Source organism: Manduca sexta, unplaced genomic scaffold (genome assembly GCF_014839805.1).
Source record: "Manduca sexta isolate Smith_Timp_Sample1 unplaced genomic scaffold, JHU_Msex_v1.0 HiC_scaffold_2746, whole genome shotgun sequence".
NCBI classification, from domain to species: domain Eukaryota; kingdom Metazoa; phylum Arthropoda; class Insecta; order Lepidoptera; family Sphingidae; genus Manduca; species Manduca sexta.
Window position 1 is genome coordinate 1 of NW_023593741.1, and position 19,024 is coordinate 19,024.

General features: G+C 34.1%; 2 protein-coding genes across 2 annotated transcripts; both read right to left on the reverse strand.

Annotated features, from left to right (window-relative positions):
• Nucleotides 1-3,366: 3,366 nt before the first annotated feature.
• On the reverse strand, nt 3,367-9,256 carry LOC119192406 (golgin subfamily A member 7-like). Its single transcript, XM_037446218.1, has 3 exons — nt 8,983-9,256; nt 8,215-8,367; nt 3,367-4,090 (listed from the first exon to the last, which is right to left on the reverse strand). Exons 1-3 carry the CDS (start codon nt 9,160-9,162, stop codon nt 3,908-3,910), a joined length of 516 nt encoding a protein of 171 aa, XP_037302115.1. The 5' UTR covers nt 9,163-9,256; the 3' UTR covers nt 3,367-3,907.
• A 1,705-nt stretch (nt 9,257-10,961) lies between these two features.
• On the reverse strand, nt 10,962-18,718 carry LOC119188425 (cytochrome P450 4C1-like). The gene is made up of 10 exons (XM_037446217.1): nt 18,637-18,718; nt 18,104-18,193; nt 17,542-17,652; nt 16,458-16,643; nt 15,583-15,776; nt 13,943-14,024; nt 13,518-13,707; nt 11,774-12,063; nt 11,326-11,505; nt 10,962-11,122 (listed from the first exon to the last, which is right to left on the reverse strand). Exons 1-10 carry the CDS (start codon nt 18,716-18,718, stop codon nt 10,962-10,964), a joined length of 1,566 nt encoding a protein of 521 aa, XP_037302114.1.
• Between the last annotated feature and the right edge of the window lie 306 nt (nt 18,719-19,024).

A 19,024-nucleotide genomic window follows, 5' to 3' on the forward strand; every position in this document is an offset into this window, starting at 1 on the left:
TATAGGAAATAAAGAGTTCGATACTTATACGTTCTATCGACATTAAATAAGGGAAATCCATTCACGAATTATAAGAAGTTCATACCTAAAGAATCATAATTAAAACAAATTAACTGTAATATGTTAGCTATAAACCTAATAATAATAATAATTTTATAAATAATTCGAATAAATGCTAAGCTTAGAAGGAATTGTAGGCGATTAACAATCCCATCCTAGTACGAGAAATTATTCATTTATCAATTACAAAGCACTGGGCAATATCTGAGAGCGATTTTTAAATTAAAATTCACAAAAAAAAACTGCAATTTTTGTTTATTTATTTAGGGCCAATAATTCAATGTTATTTCTTCAGACTGCACTAAAGATTAGTCAATTCACTCTGAATTTAGGAAAGTCGTCATTTCGGGTTATTACAACTTTGCGGTTTGTTTTTTATTAAACTACCTGTCAATATGACGCTAGAATGAATATATTATTTACTTCGTGTAAATCGCTCTCAATTTTTTATGCGTGTTTATGCACTTATTACGCTCTTTAAATTTAAAATAAATATTTTTTATTACATAAGTAAATTAAGAACAGTATTCAAAATAATTCGATTATAAAATTTACTCGGACATCGCCAAAGGTGCTTAAAGTACCTACCTAAAGTGATTACAAAATTCACATTACAATGTTTCATACATAACGCATTATCCTACATACAAATGTTGATAATCAGTCGCCGATTTGAACAATTTACAACCAACAAGTCACTTGCAACTTGCAATCGACAAAATCAATCGTCAATATCTTAATGCCAACATTTTAGTGGCGGAGGCAGTGCTGTAGCTTTCACTCTATATTTTGTTTGGGCAAATTACCAAGGGCAATGGGATAATATGTAACCATGGGTAAAATGTGGAGGGATGCAACCATAGTATATTTGGCACCAAAGCCATAATGCGGCATCTCTCTTGATGCCTGTTCAAATAAATTTAATTCTAAGCAAATCTATTCTTATTCAACCTAGAATGTGACGCCAAAGTGTAGTTTGTCACGTAGATTTTTAACTACGCACTAAACGTGATGTTAAACCGTTTTTAAACGGTAAATACATGTTAACTTTGCCGCCCTTCCCCCGCCTCCTCTGTCCAGTCCTGTACATGTTGGCAAATTATGCCGCTGATAATATAACATTGCCATTCCTAACTACGGCACCGTGCATAGATATAAAAAATATACATTAATTCGTTAACTATTTTCGCAAATCGCATACCTATCAGACATGTGTTTATATTTCGAATAAAACAGCATATTCATTACGATTGTTTCATTTCCTAATAAGTATTATGATTTTTTAAATATTTAAAATTTGTTCGTAAACTTAAGATAAGCAAGTGTTGTGACGTCTCAGTTGCGATTAAATCTATCGATATCGATAGATTACACCACTGTAATACCGTATAAAGACATAACTCGTTTCAGGCAAAGATGTAGAATAACATCACTCAAAATCGATAAGTAATGTCAAATATCGATTCTGGTACACTCGATAATTTCGTTAACGTTTTAATTTACACTTGCAACTTAAGCACAGATACTATAATTTTATACAATACTTTTCACTTATACAGGATAATTTAAATCAGATTATAATATAATCCACAAATTTTCTTGATTTTCAATACTTTCATGAAGTACAGGCGTTACATTGAATTACATTCATTATTTTGTGCAAAGACACATTTCACACAACAGGGCTCGACCCTGTGAACACACGAGTCTAATATCTATCTACATATATTTATAACAACGCGTATAACCCTCGATAAGCAATGGAAGAACGTTTTGGCGCAGGGAGTTCTGATTAAAAGGAAATTTCAGTCGACAGAAAAAAGTATACAAAGTAAACTTATTGTTTTACTTTTCACTTACAAAGAAATGATACACTTACATGAGTGCAGATTTTATTTCACACCAATTTAAAAAATTAACGATGTTTCGTAGCATCTCTGTATACATACACCCTCTTATTCATAGACAAGACTCTTTCTCAGTGCTGACGGCATGGCAGCCTTCGCAGTGCGTAAAGGCCGTTGTGATTGGCTAATATTGAGATACAACTTTAAGTTAACTGTCAGATAAACAAAGCTGAACAAACAGCAAGCCGTCAGAAAAACAAAGCTGAGAAACAGACTTGGTATCAAGGCTTTACTCCGTCCGTCGATAACAAACGTCTATGAATAAGGGGGACAGTGTATAAGTGGCGAAAGGTGGAACTCGACACAACATATATGTACTAATATACATGAATGTGCTCTGGAAATCGTTCTAATGATAAGTATCTTCTACACAAAGGGAATATAGTTATATAGAGCTTTCGCCACTGCAATGTATAATAAATAAGTATATTAATTGGTGGGATATAAAATATACATTTCAATAACAATCATTTTTTTAAGTAGCAAAAAGTAAAACAATAATGGTAATAATTTAACATGGACTAACTAACACGAGGCAACTTCACTCGTTATATACACGCAAGCCTGTCGGAAACACCTATAGATTTTAAATTATAGTATCTTTTACCTTAATTGGGGTAACACGACTACATGATAAATTCCTATTATCACATAGATTGGTTACAGAATTTTCTCTAATTTGAACAAGAAACTTTATGTAAAATATATTAGGTAGATGTATGCAGAAATAAATCCTTTGAGAAACAAGAAACAATTACTAATTAATATTTTTTATCCTTTTTTTTAACCGTTTTATTAGCTTAATGACACTGATCTTTTGTATTTTAATATAAGTATTTATTTAACTCAATATTGATTATTCTTGTTTTTTTATTATCAGCCAATATTCTATGATCTGATATATCTGACTGAATAGTGTAGTGCAGTTCGTTTTTTTATAGTAAAAAAAGTCGATATTAGTTTATTCATGTCAAGGAATGGTTTACAATCTATGGTCAGACTAGCATTAATACTGTTTCTCAAACATTTATTTCCTACAGTTAATAGGCAATCTCCAACAGATTCGCAAAATATGTTGCCATGCAACGGAATAAATCACTTAAGTATAAAATGAAACTATGCATTGGAAATGTATAAAAGAAGACAGTCTAGCTCGGAAATTCGGTGCTTGAAGCATAGCTGGGGAGCCAAGCCTTTTGAACACTCGCTACACAAGGACATGGAGTATAAAACGACTAAGATGAATGTTGATTGGTGAGATCTTTACATAAATTGTCATGCTATATCGATGGATCCTGTGTAAAAAAAAAAAATATTCGTAATATGTATCACGCTTGATTTATAAAATGTCTAATGACAAGATTTACCTCCATTTCAAAAAGTAATACACAAGATATTGTACGTACTGTTTTTGTTTATTCCAATAATTTATAAAGTGACATTTAAAATCAATTATATTCTTTTACGCAGGACTTATCGATATGTAGGTATAGGCGAAAATATTATGATGTTTATGTAGTGATGTACATTGAACGACGCGTCAGGTTTAGGCAAAAAACTGTCCGTACACTAGTGTTGCCAGATAAAAAATTGTAAAATGTACGTAATTAAAGCAACATTCACAAAAATATTACGTAACTTTTTCACAAATACAATTAGAACAATAATTGTTCCCTAACATTGTATCTGGCTTTTAATATAATTAAATACAATTATAATTATTGTTCTCTAACAAAATTATCTGGCTTCACAAACAGAACATTGGTGACCCTGACTACAAACATACCTACCGACAACAACATTAACTAACACCAACTTCATAGTCTTAATACATTCTGATTTGTCCCGCACGGCCGCATTGTCAGCAAGCACCAAATTTCACAGTAAACAAATCAGAACCAATAGCGTTACATGAAAAACTCCCTGTTCTCTTGTGGTGGTCAAGTGTGCCTCAGCTGATTGTTCGTCGAGTTACCCGTTGGACTCTGACAGTTGGGAACGTCTATCACTGTGATCTCTATGACGCGCAGGCCGCGTAGAATAGGGTCCGTTATGTGTATTCCTCTCGGGTTGTACACTCTTTCGTTCTGCGTTGCTATGAATTTTGATACTTTTCTTAGGTGCTGTAAATGAGAATAGTTTATTTAGGATTGATGATGAGTGCTTTAAGTGCTAAAATAGGTCGGAATATTTCTGGCCTTCGTTTAGGCGCCACTAAATATTTCGAATGAAGGCATACGCACGTAACGCTCGTGCGCGTTTTATTCGGATCACACCTTATACACCTTGAAATAAAGTTGCTTTTGATGAATTAAGATAAAATTTGCAACAACTAGTGAACGTGGCATGAAAGGATTTAATCGCACGCGGATTAGAAGACTTGCGCAAACGTGCCCATTCGTAAATCGCGGGGCATTCCTAAGATTTGGACGCTCCCGTGGAGATATATCCATTATTGCCAGTAATTAACAGTATTAGTTTTTAAACTTGTTTTAGCATTAAGAGGTGGTTAAGAATTGCTTAAATAGCTGTAAAATTTACAACGGTTTCTTAGTTTAAACTTTATTAAGAGACAAGATGGCGGGTTTTGACTTACAGCTGATCGAGTCAATTTGTGTTTTAACTAAGCATGGCTTTGCGAAATTTTTATAAGTAAGATTGTAAATGTTTACTATGCCATAGCAGAAAAAAGCTAGGCCAGTACTTAATCGCCTCAATGTTCTAACGCACTTCAACTGTGAAATATAAGACACTGCATTCGTTGCACCAGGGCAATCTAAATTTATAAGTTCTCGCTTCGAAAAATGTAACAATTTACTACGGATTGCATATCTTTCGACATATCATGGCGCGGAGAGAAATAAGCTCACAAACTATATGTATCCATGGTCTGACTTATCAAGGTCCTTATCCCATCGTTTTAAGTTCTTTTGGTAAGTATATAAATATTAAAGAATCTAACTTTTTTATTTGCTTTTTTTAAAACTATATTATACAAAGACCAACACATCAAGCCTTTATTCCCCAAGGGGCAGCCGGAGTTGCACGCAATAAGCCACCGAGGCATATATAGCCCTGCGTTTCTAAATGTCAGGGCCCCTACCTAGTCAAGGACTCCTTGTTTATGCTCAATCTGCCTTTATAGTAAAGACAGGTTTCAATAAACTTATGATTATGTTTAAAGAAGTGGCGTTTATTCCTCTTCGTTAAATAACCTGATAAACCCGAAACTGACCGTGACATTAAAATTTTCACCTCACAATTTAAAATTGCGTCCTTATCTATTTGTTTAACACGGTATGTTATCGTATTATGTATGGTGTTATTATTACGTCCTACAAAAATATTATCTATTGCGAGATTATTAGCATAAACGTCATGTTTTTTATGATTTTTCGTTGAGTCATGCGACCTATATATTTTTGTCATAATATTTATTCATATAGAAATTTGTCATATTTTCTAAATGGTACCAGGATGGCTATTAAATTTGGTGTATATAACTTCAAATTGTTTCGTATTCCAGGTCAGATAAGTATTTAAATAACTTTTATTCTAACTACACCCATAACGTTAAACAGATAGAGGTATTTCGATGCTATTTGTACTAGGTATTAATGAACAAGTTGTGCCCGCGAGCAGACGTCGCATTGTAATCGTGTTATTTTTCTATTTCTTGAATTTTCTAGTGTTTTCTCATCAAACTTAAATAAATCTAAAAAAAAAAATTAAGATATTCAAATGGTCGGATGTTATTTGAAGTCATATAGACCAATTTCTACATCAACATATACATAACTAATATCCCAGAATAGTTCACAATGGGAGAGAACTCCCACAGGGGTGGTGCCACGGGCAAACGCTAGTGTAAAAATAAATCCAGTAGCAACGCCACACATTGGTACCTACCCAGACGGAATATTACGCACGTTAAATCATTTAAAATAGTAGGTACTGAATTATTTGATATCCAGTCGTAAGGCCAGCATTGATTTAATTGGTTCATAGCATGACACACGATTTTCAAAACGACACTTCGAAAAACGGTGTCCTTTACACGCACTCATATGACGTAATCAACAAATATTATATTAGAAAAACTTAAAAACGTTACGTTGCGATTAACAATTTAAGACGTAAGACATTTTTTTATCCAGTTAAAATACAAATAATATATATATGAATGAATCTATATAGTTTCATTTAATATCAGCCCTGTATTATATACTTGATTTGAACCTACGGACATTCGTCTTGGCAGTCCGTTCCACACCTAACTAGGCTATCGCCGCTTTAGTATAGTTTCATTATAATACATTTTTTACTTAAGTATACTTCATTACATGCACAGTGAATTAATGGATGTCACACTACGTCAGCTGTTTTTGCATAATTATATTATACTTATTGACGTCATTTACGACATCACATTGTTTACAAATAAAGGCTCAATTAAGAATATATTATAATTTTGTGAGAATAATGTTTCAATTACATTAAAAAACAACTATCTTAATTGTTTATGCAAATTACAAAAAGAATTCGAAGACATAACTTAGTAACATTTTTTCCTGTATGAACTGATGATTGTAAGTACTTATCTCAATGTTTAATCTTATCTACATACATTATTTAGGCCTTGGATTTCCAAATTTATTGGATACATGTTTATGTTTTTATCCTGTATTTATGTAAAATATGTTAAAACATGTATTATTTATAGGTGTTGTTCAGGGCTTCACGGAATGGCTTTCCCCCTACAAATGTCCCTAAACCACTATAGTGATTCATAACCATTCCATTCATCCATTTAATTAGATTATAAAATTCCATTGGTTTCTTTGAAAGCAGATTGCCAGGACAAAAATCCTATGTTTATATCCAGGAAAATGTCTATAGATGTGCCAAATCTTCCAAATCCATTCAGCCAAAAACATTCAGATATTTTACACAAACACAAACTTTTGCATTTCTATTATAAATAAAAAAGAAGCACAAAGCACGGTACGACAGCCCTCTGAGGTCCTGGGTTCCAATCTGATGGTGATATTTGGGTTTTTTCTACTCAATATCAGCCCGAAGACTGGAATTTGTGCCCAATATGGCGATATACTCCCCCCATCACATCATGGTAGGGAACACAGTTGGCGAAAAGTGGGTGCCCTGGTTGTGCCTCTGCATCCCTGTATCCCTTTGGGGATAAATATGTGATGTTGTTGTAAAAAAGAACTAAGATCAGACTAAGATTACACCACATTGTTTTATTTATTTTTATTTTACTGGTGGTAGGTCTCTCAAATGTTTGAGTCCACCTGGATAGGTACCACCGCAATGTCTATTTTTGCTGCCAAGCAGCAGAGTGTAGTCACTGTTGTGTTCCGGTTAGAAGGAGATTGTAGCCAGTGTAAAAACTGAACATAATGAGACTTAACATCTCATGTCTTAGGATGGTAAGCACAGTGGAATACCAAAAAATACTTTGTAATTCAAGGTGTTGAATGGTGTTTCTACTGGTTCACAGGGATGGACATATTGCTTACCATCAGGCGAAGGGGAAGCTTGTCTTGTCATTCAAAGCAATAAAAAAAAACCTTTGGGTAACAAATTGTTGGACAAAAATCTTTAGTAGCTACGGCGACTGTATACTCAGGGTGAATATCTCTATTAAAATTATATTTGAAATACTGTCAAATTTAATTGTTTTTAATTAAATTAAGTCATCTTTTTCATGGTGTAATGATGGTGGATTAGCAATATTATTTGATGTGTAGTGATATTATCCACTATACAACAATAATGCTAGAAATGTCATCAATTTTCTTTTCTTCTTCAATTGTCACAACAAACTAAGCAGCTTGAAAGAGATTTAAAAGTACCAGATATATTATTCTATATTTTTGTTTTTTGTGTCTCATGGATTTTTTTTATTTACTGCAATTCAATAACCATACAAGCATGCGTTTCATCTCATGATAAACAATACAACCACTCATAAATAGTTGTAAAACCATGCAAAACTTTAAATTACAAGCGCAATGTGGCATTGCACTGTTACTGTGAGATATGAGATCCTCATGTTCAGTAATTACACTGCATACAATGTCCTTCAAGCTGGAACATAACAGTGCATGTATACTGCTGCCTGGTATTAAAAATTGACATCGCTGTAGTACCTACCCAGACAGCACCTCACATTTAAAATCTCTAGTATTATTCTCCTATTGAAATAATGCAATAAAAATCTTACCTTTTCATAATGTGTCTCTGTACATATGTAAATGAAGTAGGCAGTCAAACATGCTAAACAGCCTTCACAATACGTGCTGCAGTCTGCTGTCTCTGCCATCTCAAAGTGTTCATTTAGTCTCTCCATTGTATATTCAAATGTTTGTCTATCTATCTGTAAATTGAGGATATTTAAACATACTATTACAGTTATTACATAGATAATAGAGTTATAAATTATCTTCTTTATTTGTTAAATAGCTTGTGCCTGGTCGACCCATTCAGTAATTGTAATGTTCAATATCTATAATGTAAGAGTGTAATCCTTGAAAATAAGTCTATGGAAACATATAACCTTTAACGAGGGTTTTTAAAACAGTATTTTTTTATTGCAATATAGCTTAGTACAGTTCTGACTAGCAATGATTCAGTGGGTACTTAATATGCAAATTATTGTTTTTAAAATGTTACAGTGACCACACCTTTATTATTATTGCTTAAAGTTGCAATAATTTGTGACGAGCTTTATAATCTATGAGACGAATTACAAAAGAAACACTCAATAGTTCCAAAGGTTATCATCTGCATTAATAAGTTAATAGGTCAATTGCAATTTAGCTGAGAAAATGTCAAGAGCTTGATGTAGACGACACCTTATTACTTTCGTTGCAAATTAACTATGTATAAAAACACGTCCTTGTGACAAATTAAACACTTCTAAGCGAAGAAATCTCACAAGTTTGTTATCTTTTTAGCAATTTTGTCGGCAGTATTACACTTTTTCACCTACCCTATCTTCAAGTTCCGATGGAAATCTCGTCTGAAACTTGACTGCCGTGCCCTCAGAGTAATCCCTCTGTATAAATATCTTTATGCCTTGCTGTGTTGGGGTCTGTTGGCTGCCTGGAGTGTTAGGCCCAGACGGTATTCTGTTGTTCGCCATTTTCACCCACTGTAACTCCACACACATAAATTATATCTACGGGAATGCGTATGTTACGAATGTATCATAGTTTTAACATATCGTTAGCGATAAACAAGTCTTCGATTCGAGAGTTATTTCAATAAAATCATCAATGACGTCCGTCAGTGTGAATGTTCAGAAATGACAGCTAGGGATGGTATTATTGTAATGTAAAACCATAAAGAATGATTTTTAGTCGATTATTAAAAGATTGTCGATTGTACATAATGCTAATATCAAATATAAATTCTTTTAGGGAATTATAGGTTACAGTACATATTATGTAATTATGAAATATCAACTATACTGTAAATAAAAGTTTAGATAATAATAATGTTCTGAAGGTATCAATTTTAATTGTACCCGCTAGATGTCGTTAGAAAGTGAAAAATATTCAAAAATGTATTCTTAAAACAAGAGGTATATTTAAAAAAATAAATAGCCCTTGAAATAGCAAAGGTATGTACTTTATTATTCCATCAACTATGTAGAAGAGACAGCTGAAGCGAAAGTTTGTAAAAATATTTGGATCTTGGATGTTTGTATGTTTGCTGAAAGTAAATGCATAATCAACCGGATTTGGATAAAATTTAACACACGCACACATGTGCTGGATTAACACATAGGGTATGTTTTATATTTATTTTATAGATAAAAATAATATTACGTTGCTTCTATAGATAATAATATTAGTTATATTAATTTTTAAATAGATGGCGTTAGTTTTGTAACAGTAAAGGCTTTTTACGCGGGCAAAGCCGCGGGCAACACGTAGTATTATTTAAAAAGGGAATTTTAAGCAATTTTGGCTGTGTTAATTATTATAGTAAGTAAATTCATTATTGCTAATTTCATAGGTTAGTATTTAATTATTAGTAAAAAAGTTTCATTGCTTGCAATTTATTTACACACAATAAAAACAATGAGCATACTAGTGACGATTTACAAATTTTAACAAAAACATCTTAGGAGCACACTATAAAATATTAATATTGTTATCCTACAGTTTGAATAAATCTTTAGACCATCTAGGAATCCGTATTTTTCGCCAATCAACGTAATTCAAACTTTAAATAACATTGACGAATATTCTTTCGACCAAAGCATTAAAAAATATACTTATAATAAGTATATTTAGATCGTAAATAGGTACCTACATTAAGTGCTAAATTGGAAGTTTAACCGAAACAAAATATTGAAGTAAATTGTAAGTAGGTACTGATGGCTAAACACATTTAAATTAAACAAACACTAAATAAGTAATAATTTCCATATTATGAATAATCGTTTATCAAACTCATTAAACTTTTTCAGTTTGAAATAACACCAACGCCAAATTGCGCCATTCATTTATTTAGGCTATGTACTTAAATAGCTTTTGTAGAAGTTTTCTATTTGTGCATATGTGGCGAAATGTATATATAGGGCCATTATAATATAAAAATATAGTAAGTTTTTGGTTCAAATCGCTTGTTTTATAATAAACCGTAATAATTTTAAAAGAAACGAGATTTCGAGATTTACTTATTCATAAAATGAATTATGGCCAGCTTAGTGTCGTTAAGTAGATAGAAAATATATACACGATATCATAATTCTATCTAATAATGTAACTATTATATAAAGTATGTAACTGTAATAAATTGAAATTAACATTCACTCACTATTGAAATACATTATTGTACAACTTACTTATATTTAGAGTAAATATTATATAATAGAAGTTAATAGTATAATAGTATTCACTCAATTTTTTGGCTGTATTCTCCATTCCTTTACAATTTATTTAACAGCCAATATGGTTCTTAGGGCGTCTTAAATCTAAACTTATAACACTTCCAGAGGCTGGTTGGAGCATAACGATCGATTTTTTCAAAGGTGATCTTAGAAATATCTGCGTTAACTTTGTAGTGTCTTAGTAGATGTGTAATTGTAGTCTTCATCGACATCATTGCAAATGTTTTTGCTAGAAAAAAACATTTAAATAGGTGAAATGCCCGAAGTACTCAGGTTAGTTATTTGGAAATGTAAGATGGTTTAAAACCCGATTCCAAAAACTAGATACTATATTCCAAAAATATTTGAATCTTATCAACGGTTTAATAAGAAATTATTAAAACAAAAATATAATCTTACATTTCGTGTTTTATGTAACATGCGAAACTTTACCTATACAGTTTCTTTTTCCAATGCTGAATCCCGCGAAAAGTTTTAAGTTCGTTGATAATGTGGGTGAATCCAGCCATCTTTCTGGGTTAAACTGTTCTGCATCAGGGCCCCAGATTGAATGATGATGCATGCCCCAAAATAACAAAAATACGCTGCATCCAGCTGGCACCGTATAGTTCTCTGTAAATGGTGAAATGGGAGTGGCATCGTAGTCGGATATGTTTTATTGGGAGCCCTAACTGGTGAGTTACGATTGCCAGTGTCTTTGGTCCTGTTGGGCTATTTGGATCTGCTAAATTGTGCTAAACACGATAGCTTAACATTCAAAAAAACAAGAATAGTTATAATTTTGTTAGTTTGAGTAAGACAAAAGTACTTTATAATATGGCTATTCCAGAAAATTTTCTAATACAATTATACTAGGATTAGATCGATCAAGCCAGCTCACTGGCGATTATAAAAAACCTTTCTGCAACATGTGTATAAATAAAAGTAGCATCGACTACATTCGAGTAGTGTTTGTACTGTGGTTCACATAGTTTTTCCTTTTGGAGTAGATTTTTCAGAAAAAGGATATTCAGTAATGATAATAGCATAGGATAGTTAAAAATCTTCGAAACGATGGGTGCAATCGGATACAGTCTCAAGGTTTCTTTTATAACTGCTTCCAAGTAAACTAATTTGTGTAAATCGTGCTTGGTAACGTCTCTATCGGAATATCCTAAAACATCTTGTATTCTGAAAAAAAATTAGGGGTGTTATTACCTACACTACTTATTTTCTGTATGATCCAAAAAAATAGTGCGAGTATATATTTTACACTTATTCTTACGAAGGTAATATTTCTTGTGACTGAAATTAGACATTCGAAATAGGATAATTGATCGCTATTATGAGTATCAATTATTTTCCAACGTAGGTTGTAAAAAGATACTTCTCTGCCTTAAAAATCAAATGCAAAAAAAGGCAATTTATATAGCACATTTTTTTTTTTTTGATTTCACGTAGAAAGTGCCTTATTACTACCGCCCAGCCTTCGTGGGGGGCGACTGAGCGGTTATGCTGGGGTAACCGTGCCTTACGGCCCGGCGTTGAGCCGCCCGGATTTGATGGTGACCTTCGGGCGACCGCCGGGCCGAGTCCCTAACCCTATATACAACTTAACCTATGCACGGCCTACCAGCTAAAACTCCGCGGTGGCCCTCTTCGGCGCATTAGGGACGGCTGCGGGCTTCCTCTGACGTTGGAGTGTCTAGTCTGCGACCGCAGCCGCCCCTGCGCGGTGCCGCCTTGCGGCCGTCTCCTATGGGGAGGGGGGCTCAGAAGCCCCCGCGCACCGAAGGACGCCCTCGGCGTCTATGGCAATGTAAGGTCAACAGCACACTGCCGTCCATCCCGGGGGTCAACCGAAAGATGTGCAAAATTGCACAAAAATGCACTAGGGCGGAAAGCCCCCTGCTGCCCGCCGACGACCCCCTTCGTGGCCCCTATTAGGCGCCTCTTACGACAGGCAGGGGATACCGTGGTGGAATTCTCCAAACGCCCCCATTCCACAGGGCGGGAGGCGCCGGTCAGTCGTCCACCCGGCGCCTCCTACGTCTCCTCTGACGGCGGGAGGGATCCTCCCTCTCGATCCCTCTCGGCACTCTCCTTCTGCGAGAGGAACACCTCGCAGAAGTGGGTCACCGCACGCCAGGCTTCCGGGCTGCCGACCATGGAAGCGACCACGGCCGGCAGCGAGAGGTCTCCTCCGACGACTGAAACGAAAGCGCTGCGCTCGTCGTCCCAGGCTGGGCAGGACTACAACGTATGTTGGGCCGTATCCCGCGGGCAGTTGTCACAATGGTGACACACGGCGCTTTCCTCCGTTCCTACTATCTGACACAGGTACTCCTCGAAGCACCCATGCCCGGTCACCGAGCACCTGCGTCAGGCGAAATGTCGCCGCGCCGTGGCCCCTGTCCAGCCACTGTGCAAAGATAGGACGCACTGCCGTGACGGCCCGAAGCCCCGCTGTGGGGGCCTCCAGCCTGAGACGCCACTCCTCCAATTTATATAGCACTAAAGTATAACAATTACGATAATATAGCTTTTATGGTGCAAGATTGTTTGCATATGCGCATTAGTTCCTTTAACACGAAAAATTAATTTATTCAGCTTCTAATGAATTATTATGGATGATAGGAGCTCACTCTCTATATATTTTTTCTTGCACTTGTGGATATGTTCCGATAGCCATAAGAGTGTACATAAGGACGTAGGAAGAAGTATCGTATCCAGCTATCATAAACGTGTCAACCTCTTCTCTAATTTCCTTATCTGTGATCACTTCTTCATTATTCGAAAGTTCAAGAAGTAAATCCAGGAAGGGTTTGAATTTACCTGAAAATAATTAATGTTATCAATTATGCAGTAGCTATATTTTAAATCATTTTTATTAACACTTGATAATTATATTTTATATCAATCTACTCTACGCGTCTAATTCTCTTGTAGAGAAGCGACTGCTTATAGTTAGGGTAATAAAAGAATCTCAGGGAATACAAAATTCCAAGTTAGAGTAAAAATAATATTTTATATTATAATTAATTCAATGCCTGTAATTTAATATTATTACCTCCATTTGCGTTTTGACCATCAGTTTGTGCATCATTTATGTCTCGTTTAGCCATTTGTAGCTTTCTGTTTTTCCGAGGTACCTGGAATAGATTATTTTTATATAAAGTAATGGGATACCGTCACTTTGTAATATCGTTCGCCTGATGGATTTTCGATATCATTAAATATATTTACGGCGCATGCGATAAGGGCGGGAATATGTAAAGAATTGCGAATTATTTATTAATCAAAACAATATTAGTTCATTTTGAATATTTTATATTACCAAAATGTTTATTAAGTTGTCTATGTAATAGTGTTGGTTAAAAATTAAATGTTGTGTAATATAGGAGATGCACGGCATCAATAATTTTAGTGTAATTTTCATTGTGAAATTAATGGAACAATATCTACATTATAAAAAAAATTCAACAATCAAAGTAAAGATAACATATTGTATGAATATGACGATTATTTTTTATCTGTACATATTTTAAATTTTGTATTGATAGTTTTTAAAAATATTATGGTTAACGCAGCATCTTCTTGGGAGCACCACTTTAAGGTATCTTAATAGAAAGAAAGTTGTATAATTGCGTTTTGTCTTGCAGCAATATATTGCGCAAGAACTTACGGATGTATTGTTTACGCTAGCGGCATTATTTCCATCGGTTTATGATCATGTGACACCACAAATCCTGAAAGTTTCAATATTTACAGAAGTCGGCTTTCTGTGGTTAATTACATTTTAAAAATTGCTTGCGGAGGCCAACTTCTGCAAGTATTCTTGCTAATCTAAACCTCGATTTATATATTAAAATAGTAAAATGTACAGATTCTATCGCGATTATTTATATTATTCAAAGTCAACATTCGCATAAACAAAAGAAATCATTATGCCAACCTAGCTTTATATGTAATTACGCGTTAAATTATATTTTGAAATATATTATGTTAGTCTTGACTAATTAAATTTAAGATGATATTTAGTGTGACAAAATCTCTATTATCTTAGACGCGGGAGTTAATTTATTGCTAACAAAATAATAAAAAAAAACAATTATATAAGGAACGAAATATAAGTGCTTCAACGTGGAATTTTAATTAAAATATTATAATTAGTTCACTCTGAAGGTAATTATGTGTAGTTTTATTATGATACGTTCTTAAAAATAATCAACCCACTGCTTCCTCTAACCTAAGGGTATTCAAGAATACTTATTCCTCTCTCTCACTTCACTTGAAGCTCCTATAACACTGTTTAGTGAAACACGTTGCCAGAGTCTGTGCGGAACTTATAATAACCCTGTGTTATACTCCACAGAACAGGTAAAATTGTACCCTATACGTAATGGTAGAGTGCCTAGTATCTATTACTCACACTAATAAGGTAGGAACATTTATTTACGTAGCAATTTCATTCATCTTTGATTCCTTACAGATTATTACTTTAGATCTTGAGCCTCGCCATCCAAGGGTGACTTTTTCATAACGTTTTTAAAAATTATGGACGATTTTTTTTATAGCTATAGCGGTTAAGGTAGCTAACTTCCCTTACTGCCATCTCTCAAAAATCCACCCTATATATAAAATGTAAAAAGGACGTCGCAATATAGAAAGAATTTTTTCGTCAACGTAAGTACAAGATTTTATACATACCATATTAGAGAATCTGTGAAGAAATTTGACGTGTTTATCTTGCGTAGCTTTCAATTGCGACATATTATAAAATATGTCTGGGTGAAGCCATACTTTCTGAAACCTTTCCGTGAATATACTTTGCATTTGTGCTATGCTGCTCAAATATTCGCCTATTAAATCGTTGTATTTTTCGTTTACGCCAAATACAGTTTCTGAAAAAATTTGAATTGGTAAATATAGGACGATTATGTTACTTAATAGATATACTGTGATCAGGGAAGATTTTATTAAAATCGATTGTGTAGAGTTACACGTAATTTTTAAAAGGTTACGATAAGATGTACAAGTATAATGTTCAAGCATATTTTCTCATTTTTCATGCTACATGCGATGAGACACAAATATCACCCGGAGTAATCGTAATAATTAGGCAAATTAACTAACAATAGAAGTATATTTCCACTTATAATTAAGCATAACAAAGCAATATACATAATTTATGTTAAAAAACTACTTTCATAAGAAGTTGATCGGGTTGTAGGTAGACATTGGGTCTTTTATATATCAATATAAATTATACCAATTATCACATATAAAGAACCGAATGCACTTACTCAGATTGATCTAATTCGAATTATTATGTAGGTCCAGCTCAATATTACTTGTGGTTCCGCCCGTGTGATAAACCTTTTCTCGAATAAAAGTATCCGTGTGTATTTTAAAAATTACACACGGATACTTTTATTTAGTATTAATAATGTATGCCATACGTTTATACAGAACGTGGTCGACCCTTATTTGTTCAGCCATTTTGACTTCTAGAACCATCTAAACACCTAAATACATTTACAAACTTACGCTTTTATAATGTTAGTAAGATAATATTTACTTACGGAAAACAGTTTCCAAAGTATATACGGATAGATACTTCAAGTGGGGGAAGGAACCTTTCCCTACTTGCACAAGCAATTGGCCCACAAGCCGTCTCGATTGATCGTTGAAGACGCCTATAAATCCGTCCAGGACTTGTTGGTTGAATGCTGGATTCAGCAGTTTTCGATGTCGTCTCCATACGGGACCTTTAAAAATATTGTTATTTAATGTAGGTAGGCTAGCTCCTACTATGTGTTCAGTTCCAAGTGTTGGAATTTTTTTAAAACGCTGATTACCAACGTTGGAATTTTAGTCGATAAATCTGACATACCCAGTCTACCTTGCTGAAGCAAGACTTAAAATTCAAGAGGAATTAAGTATGCAACAATAATATTGTTATGTTGTTTAACTAAACTCTTGCTAAAGGAACCCGTACTTTCCCTCGTGCACCGAATGACTACTGTGAGGGTTGATCGGTATGCCGGTATGGATTGTTTATGGCATTGGAACTTGGCTCAGAGGACGATCAATGTTTACTATCCTTCCGGCGGGTTATTACTGCGTCTTACAATAGTGACCCCAACGTAACTACGCCGTCGTTGCGGAAGCTGGGTGATTATAGTAATTAATTGCGCTTCCCGCAAAAATTTATTGTACTTCGATACATTGTCATCCCGCAGAAACTGGGATATTTTCTGTTGTCTCTGAAGGCACACGAGCTAACGCCCTACCTGCACTTATAACTGAGATATTGATTCCTGAGGCTTCATCATCATCATCATCAGCCTACAACTGTCCAATGCTGAACATAGGCCTCCCTAAAGCGCGCAACGCTGCTCCTTCCTGAGGTTTACGTTGCTGTAATACCGTCACGCCTCAAATAGAATCAGTTTTCACATGTTCATGTCGGATATAAACCCATACGTGTTTCTATTCCATTGCATTGCTCGAAAACTTTGTTATCTTAATTAAATTTAGACTATAACCTTTTATGTACCTATTTGTTTGCTGAGGTCAAAATGGTCATCGTCGCCCATAGACTTCGGAAATGTCGTGGCAATACTAAGCTGTAATTTGATTGCAATGTTAGATATATTTACTTACCACTACCGCTGAATAATCCATTTCCAAGCCAAGGCTTGGCGAAATTGTAGAAGTAATCTTTTAATAAACAACTATTAGCCACGGTGTATAAGTCGTCTGGATCTGTGATGGCTGGAAAGAAATTTTTTTTTTAATTTTTCGCTATACAATATTAAGTTTTATGTTTCTCCAGTAAGTTTAGGGTTCATGTACAAAAGAAGCGATTCCTCGAAGATTGATATTATGAATGCGAGTAAAGAACTCCTTAATAAAATGTAGAGTGTAAAGGCCTTTACTATTTACTACCAGAAGTGACAGATTTATTTAAAATAAGCACACCAAATCGGACCATACAAAAAATATAGAGTATTATTATATTTTGATTGGGTCATTCTCTAGACTATAGATTGAGATTGGGATCTTTATTGAAAATGGGTGTAAATCAGGATAACATATATAGCTCAGTGCCAAGTAGAGTTATATATTTTGTATGGTGCGTGTACTGTTTAAGGGCAATATTGATAGGCGAGGAAGTTTCCCGTTTCGTCAATTAGTTGCTTAAAAGAAAAAATTAAATATGTACCGTAAACAAGTCGAGGGCCAATATTCATTGTTATGACGCCGCCCTTAGTGAGTGCCTCCTGTGAAACCCACTTTAGAACGTTCCACGTATCTGTAAAGATAATATAAAATTTATGCAAATAAATATTGTATTTTATATTTTCGTATTAACTAAGTATTGGATGGTCTAGTGTAACACTAATTGATTAACTGTGTACGAAACATTTCAATTTATTCAGCAGTTTATACGTGATTTAATTATTGACAGAAAATGATTTGTTTTTTTTTATATAAAATTTTAAAATGTCTAAAATAGAAAAGCATATATTGTAATAAATTGCGCAATTATAATAGTGAGAAAGTTTGGAATCCCTGTATAGCGGTTCTACGCAATATTCAAATGACATAAAAAAACTCTATAACAATATTTTTAGAATACACTAAAATATTGGCATTACACAAATACCGATGATTTCAATTTATAAAAAAATAACTGCATAAAAGTTTTTGGCAAATATCTATTTTAAATATTATCTTTTTAAAATCAATACTTACGTATATTATCACCATATAATATGTAACTGTGGCCTAAAATAGGTAGTTTTCCAGGCAATGACGGAGGTTCGAGAACCTTCATTTTCTTTGTTTTGCCATTACAAAAAAGGCATAAACAACGCATGTGACGAAGAATAAAAGAAGAAACATTTTCACCTGAGAAACAAACATAATAGTTTTAAGCGTAACTTTAGGGTAAGTGTGTAGCTCTATGTGGACCCCACTCCGTTTACCATCAGTGCATAGGTGCAATAGGATCAAATTTACCGTGCTATATAGTCGACTATAAAGTCTAAATTCAATTGTATATAAAACAATAATCTTAAATCTTACTTCAATTATTATCCTTTTGTACTACACAAAAAATCACACAACTAAACCTCCAATA

Coding starts and splice junctions, on each gene's coding strand:
- LOC119192406 (XM_037446218.1), bottom strand. CDS start 9,162: ATGTGTGTGGAGTTACAGTGGGTGAAAATGGCGAACAACAGAATACCG. Junction 8,368..8,982: donor CATCGGAACTTGAAGATAGG/GTAGGTGAAAAA, acceptor CTCAATTTACAG/ATAGATAGACAAACATTTGA. Junction 4,091..8,214: donor CAGAGACACATTATGAAAAG/GTAAGATTTTTA, acceptor TCTCATTTACAG/CACCTAAGAAAAGTATCAAA.
- LOC119188425 (XM_037446217.1), bottom strand. CDS start 18,718: ATGAAGGTTCTCGAACCTCCGTCATTGCCTGGAAAACTACCTATTTTA. Junction 17,653..18,103: donor TGGCCCTCGACTTGTTTACG/GTACATATTTAA, acceptor ATTTCTTTCCAG/CCATCACAGATCCAGACGAC. Junction 16,644..17,541: donor TGGATTATTCAGCGGTAGTG/GTAAGTAAATAT, acceptor ATATTTTTAAAG/GTCCCGTATGGAGACGACAT.